This window comes from Eleutherodactylus coqui, chromosome 13, assembly GCF_035609145.1.
Source record: "Eleutherodactylus coqui strain aEleCoq1 chromosome 13, aEleCoq1.hap1, whole genome shotgun sequence".
NCBI lineage: Eukaryota > Metazoa > Chordata > Amphibia > Anura > Eleutherodactylidae > Eleutherodactylus > Eleutherodactylus coqui.
The window spans coordinates 10,210,822-10,216,821 of record NC_089849.1 but is presented as its reverse complement, the minus strand read 5'-3'; the positions used below and the strand labels follow the sequence as shown (position 1 = coordinate 10,216,821).

At 47.2% G+C, this 6,000-nt stretch overlaps 1 protein-coding gene across 1 annotated transcript in view; it reads left to right on the top strand.

The window, feature by feature from the left end:
* Positions 1-544: 544 nt before the first annotated feature.
* The window catches only part of PMEPA1 (prostate transmembrane protein, androgen induced 1), a 47,812-nt gene continuing 42,356 nt past the window's right edge, over positions 545-6,000 (top strand). The window contains exon 1 of the mRNA XM_066588123.1: positions 545-956. Coding sequence (XP_066444220.1) covers positions 854-956 — 103 coding nt within the window. The 5' untranslated portion in view covers positions 545-853. The remainder of the gene's footprint in view (positions 957-6,000) is intronic.

Genomic DNA, 6,000 nt, shown 5'->3' with positions numbered 1-6,000 from the left:
AGGGCACTATTATAGGATACAGAGGGCATGGCTTTGCGTAAAAGGGACGTGACCTGTCATAAAGATTTTCTGCAGTCTGCTATGTGCGCTGTTACAGTCGCCCCTCTTTTCATTGTTCAGAAGTTGGGAGGTAAGCCTTCTTACAAGACACACTGTACAACTTAGAATGTAGAACAATATGGCGTTTTGCATAACAAAGGGCCCATAACTTGCGGACTAATACACGGACCTCATCCCATTTTTAATAATTCAGTATCTTCATACACGGACACTTTCATCCAAGTTGCAACAATTTTCTGTAACTCTGTCTGGGTGTAACACTTTCCGTTTCCACCAGTGTAGTTATGTTTTACTCTGTCGTTATTCTCCCTCTATTGGACAGTCTGGGATTTTACAGGCAGCTTCCCCTTTAAGAGCTGCTCCCTCCTCCTGCTGCTGATGACTGGCTGCTCCCCCTGTCACTCACTCCCCCCCTCCCCTACAGTGAAGGGCAGTCCCAGTCTGGCGCTGACGTCACGGCCCGTCTGGCTGCCTGGGGTTGGATCCGGCTGTAAGGCAATCTCCTTGGACTTGAGGAGGGGGAAGGAAGGACTGGGACTCTCTGAGTGCTCCTTACACAGCCGGCTGCTGGGAGTGAAGCTGTGGACTTGTCTTCTGAGCTCACACTCTCCTCCTCCAGTCCCAGTGTAGATGACAGAAGCTGGGACTGCTGCAACAAAGTAACTCTGCAGCCCCCTCATCAGCAGCCCCCTCCTCCCCCCCTGCCCTGTCTGCGATGTTCCAGCAGCAGCACCCTGAGCCCTGTGGCACCCAGTGACTCTGTGCCTCTTCCTCAAGGAGTTCCTCTTCTTTAATGTATGACTTGATGGGTCTGAACAGCACCAGCTCTGCCATCCAGTCCAATGTCTCCTGCTCCTGCAACTGCAAGAGGTCCTTGTTCCAAAGCATGGAGATCAGTGAGTACCCCCTGTCTTCCTCTCTGTGGGTGGGGGTGGAGGGGTCTGAGGAGTCAGTTGGCAGCTTCTTGGCACTTGTGCTGCCTCTACAGAAACTTTTCCTGGAGTTGGCTGTACATTATGTATATAGGAGGGGGGAGGCTCTGCAGCCTCTGCTGTCCCCTCTGCTCTCTCTGCTGTTTATTATTGTTACATTGTTGCAGTTTTTGTTATGTTTTTCTGGATACATTGTAGCTATTGTCTTGTGACTGTTTTGCAGTGGGGAAACTGTTTCCTCTTCTGTCACCCAGAAGTGCCCCCCTCTTCTGATGTTCCAGGCTTCGTGTCCCTTTAAGCTACCTACTTTATTTTTATGTTTCCATGTTATTGCCATGAATGCCTCCAGTGTACTCTGCACCTAAACCTCTTCCATGGAGCAGGGTTGTCACTGTCATCTTGTTGAGTTTTTTTTTTTTTTTTTTGAGTCTAGTTGGGGGATGTTGCCTTTTTTTTTTTTTTGTTTGCCTGTAGCTGGTATAGGTTTAACCCCCACCCGCCCTCCTTAATGTAACTCTTTCCTGGCTGAGGGGATGTCTGTTTTATTACAGGAGTTATGTACAGCCCTACAACTCTTTAGATCTTCTCAATACCCCCGTAGACATCCCTCCGCACCCCCAGTCAGTCCTACTACCCTGTAGACCCTTTACATACTCGTACACCTTTTGAGCTCTTCCACAGCTCTGTAGACCCCCATGTAAAGCCCTATTGAACTGTTTTCACACCCTGGCAGCATTGTAGACTCCCACTTAAACCCCTGTAGAAATTCTCCAGACCCCAGCAGCTCTGTTAGCCCCATTCAAAGCCTTGCAGAAATTCTCCAGAACCCAGCATCCCTATGGACCCCTATTCAAAGCCCTGCAGAACCCCTCCAGACCCAAGCAGCTTTGTAGACCTCTACCCTGTAGATCCCCCCCCCCCTTAAATTTTTGCAGAACCCCTCCAGCCCCAGCTGCTTTGTAGAGCTCTCCCACAGCCCTGCAGAATCTCTCCAGACCCCAGCAGTCTTATAAACATCTTCCACAGCCCTGTAGACTCCATTCAAAGCTCTGTATCCCCTTCCAGACCCCAACAGCTTTGTAGACTTTTTCCAGAACCTTGTAGACCCCCATTCAATGCCCTACAGCTTTTGTAGACCTCCCGGAATAGCTCTTCAGACCTCCGTCACAGCCCTGTAGACCCTGTTCTCAGCCCTCTAGACCCTCTTTCTAAACTTGCTAACTTTCTTTCCACCCTCCAGTTGCTGACTATGGGTCTTTCACCCCCATATTGCTATCCCCCACCCCTCCCCCCCAGTGACCTCAGCCACCAGAGAGTCTGCGACACTGAAACGTCTCCAAAAGTTTTTTTGGTTTTTTTTTGTAATTTTGCGCAGAAACTCTTCCATAAAGTGGGATTAATCACCTTTTCCATAGTGCCTGGAATGCAGTGGAAGAATTTCTGCACCCCAGGGGTGACTCTGACCGCACAAGCCCCCGACGCACAGAAAAACTTCAAATAAAATAGGGGCTCGCTGAATGTTTTTATGAGTTCTCCCAGGAAGCAGGGAATTTACTGCGTAAGTTTTAATAGCGTGAGGCGAGATGTTTCCTATAGCTGCAGCCTGGATTTAATGTCCCTGCACTGAAGTCTAAGAGGGATTATGGTGACTGCACCAAAAAATTTGGGAGGTAGAGGGGGCATCCCAGGAGGAAAGCAGACACATGAGCAGCCAGCAGTGTCTGCAGCAACCAATGCATCGGTCTCCACAGCAGCACAGTGTATTTAAGGAGACGTTATAGAATTCCATTATTCTCCCACTTTAGGGTTGTTTGTTTTTTGTGTATCGCACGGCTCTGTTAGATGCATCCTTTTCAGACTAACAGAATTATGTGAAGCGTGTTATAGGTGATATAATTGCAACCTATAGAATATGAGACAGAACTGAGTCTTACAGGGTCATCTGGGGTGTTGTATGAGGTGAAGGCTGGAGGACCCTGATTTAGAGTGATGCCTATATATATATATATATATGAGACCTATTTTACCCCAGCGGAGTGGATGATCAGGGTCGTTGTCCTCATGGATGTAGTAGTCCTATAGACCATAGGTGGTTTACTTGTGTTCTACAATCTCTCTCTAGCTATAGAAATATAATATGACTGCATATATAGATGGAGTTATGCAACTATGTATATGTAGGTATGATACATAGAAGTGGGTATAGGTGTCCCTGTCTCTACATGTAGATGTACAAGGATGCATATAGGTGTTCTTGCCTCTATGTAAATATACATGTATGGATCTGTGTGTATAGGTGTCCCTGTCTCCATATACGTATGTGTATATACATGTCCCTCTGTGTGTGTGTGGTCATCTCTATATGTGTGTATATAGGTGTCCCTGTCTGTATATAGGTGTCCATGTGTGTATGGATGCCCCTCTCTCTGTATATAACATTCCAGATGCATTTTTCATTGGCGGATCACGCAGCGCGCCGTCCCTGTCGCGGTCTGTCTGAGGTCTGATGTCCGTTGACTCAGTGATGACTGTAGGATGGAGCCAAGGAATATGAGTCAGTATACGGAGGGTAATTACTTGCGGCAGACGCTCTGTAAGCAGAAGATGCCATCAGTTTCCCCCCAGGTGAAGTCTTGCGTCTGCAGCTCCCGCTTTCTATCCTCTTTTGGGGACTGATTTCTTTGGAATCTGTTTCCTGGTGTATCTTTTAGGCTTCATAGATTAATGTCGCCATTACAGGCTGAGTTTTGCAGCGCTGCATCCTCTGTCACTAGATGTGACTAGTCTGTGTGTGACCGTCCCCAAATTGGCGTCTGTAATGTACATATGGAGATGTAGCAAAACTGGGTTTGTCACTTGGTACTACTCATTCTAATTCCAAAATGCACTGTCTGGGGTCTTACATAGGACTGCAGACAAACCATCTAGATGATCCTCACTCGGTGCACAAAAAGCCAAGGTTATAACCAATTCAGCTCTGCTACATCTGTGTCTATAGGGTTATACCTCATGCATCAGTTCTTCAATTCAGCCATAGGTGCCCCCCTACCCACCGTCTAAGTGAAACGTCGCCATGACAACCAGAGTAGGTTTAATATAATCTACGCAGACCGTTTTTTAAAAAATATAATAAACACCATATAACCCATTCGTAACTATAATCGTAGCGCAAAAGTGTTGAATCGAACCGTCGGTTCACCATCTAGTGTCACTGTGACGCTCGGACCAGGATGCCAGTTTCTCTGCCTATCGGTGTAAGATGACTTCCAAGAGCGCCGTGTTAATTTCCAATAATGACACAGCAGAGCTGAAGTTGTCATCTGGCACAACTCTATCTGCCACCATGATGTGGTTCATAGGACTGTAGCTAAACCTGCTGCATTATCTGTACCCATAGAGATAATAGACTGCCCAGACGTGACAAACTCAGCTCTGCTACATCCGTGCCGACACAGCTGTGGTGCCAGTAAGGGGTTAATGTGATCTCTGGCGCTTCTTTATGTGTTAATTCTTATTAAATTTGTCACCCGTGTTGCGGTGTAGAGCGTTGCATAAGTCCTCACACCCCCCTTCCTTTATCCCCGTCAAGGTCATTAAGACAAGAAAATTGTCAAAAGTCATCAACTCTGCCGTTCCGATAAGCGTGGCGTCCGCCACATAGCGCCCAGCCGTACTGGTATAATCATCCTGCCAGTCTGACACCTGCGCCAGAGACATTGTTACCGTGTCCTAAAGCCGCGGAACGCGTTCCCTATGAAGTTACATTCAGTGGCGCTGACCCCCCGGGCAATTAGAGGATTGAGTTTTTAGTCTCTCCGAAAAAAGAAGAAAAAAAAACATCTTTAGGGAAATTTCGCCTTCCCTAATCTTCCTTTCAGCCTCCGCTCTCAAGAGCGAGCGTGAAATCGCGGTTTGCGGTGAATTTATTTCACGGACCTTTTAATAAATATATGCGTAGGATTGAAGAGCCAGGGAACTGGTCATAACAGGCGCTGAAGTTGTAGGGATGGCGACCGTGGACGGAACCGTTAACCCATCCGTAACCGTGGCGCAAAAGTCAATCCGACCCGTTAAAAGCATCTGAGATAATGTAGCAAAATCATGCCATGAATGTGGGCAATGCCCATCTGTGGCGCAGATAAGTTTCCTCCAGACGCTGCCCTTCGCTGTCACATTGGATGTCGGTTGCGGCGTTAACTCATCGCGTTTGATTCCTTTGCCCCGATCGTACAGGACAGCAGCATCTTGCAGACGTCTGTCTGGTTTTGTTTTTTTTTCTTCTCGTCTGGGGGCAAATAATCAGACAGTGTGAGCTCGTTCTGCGCAGAACCTGTCGGGGTGCTCCCTGGCAGCTCAGCCCAGCTGCTGCTGCAGAACCTCTTGGGATAACAAGATGTATTGTTACAAAGTTGAACAATAGCATAATGTTATTGGCAGCCCCATCTATCCCTTTCTTCTAGCCTGGGGTGGGCACTTACCCACTGCACCACTCTAGCCTTGGGTGGGCACTTATCCATCAGAGCAGTCCGTCCACAGCCAAACTGGTCAAGGACGCAACAATTCATGCCATGGCGACAACTGATATTTCTCGCCAGCGAAGATCCGTTTTTTTTTTATCCCAGAAGGTTTTTTTTTTTTCTTTTGTATGGTTGTTGCCATGAATTCATATATACCATAACCTATAGATGTGATTCCTAGGGCAATTGAATATAATCTATTACTCCCTGTTATCAGCCATTGCAGGCTGGGGAAGGAGTAGAGCTCTATTGCTAACTGTTGTCAGTCATTTCAACTACTTAACTGGAATATACTACCTTTATTACCTATATCAGCCAAGAGGGGCTTATTTAGAACAGGAAATGCAATCTATTGCTCACTGTTTTCAGCCACTTCCAGCTGGGGAGATGCAATCGGTATTACGGGTAGTATAAGCTATTGCTCCTGCTTATCAGCCTGGAAAGGCTCCTGTAGGACAGGGGGTAGTGTTTTTGCCCTACAGGTAGCCTTT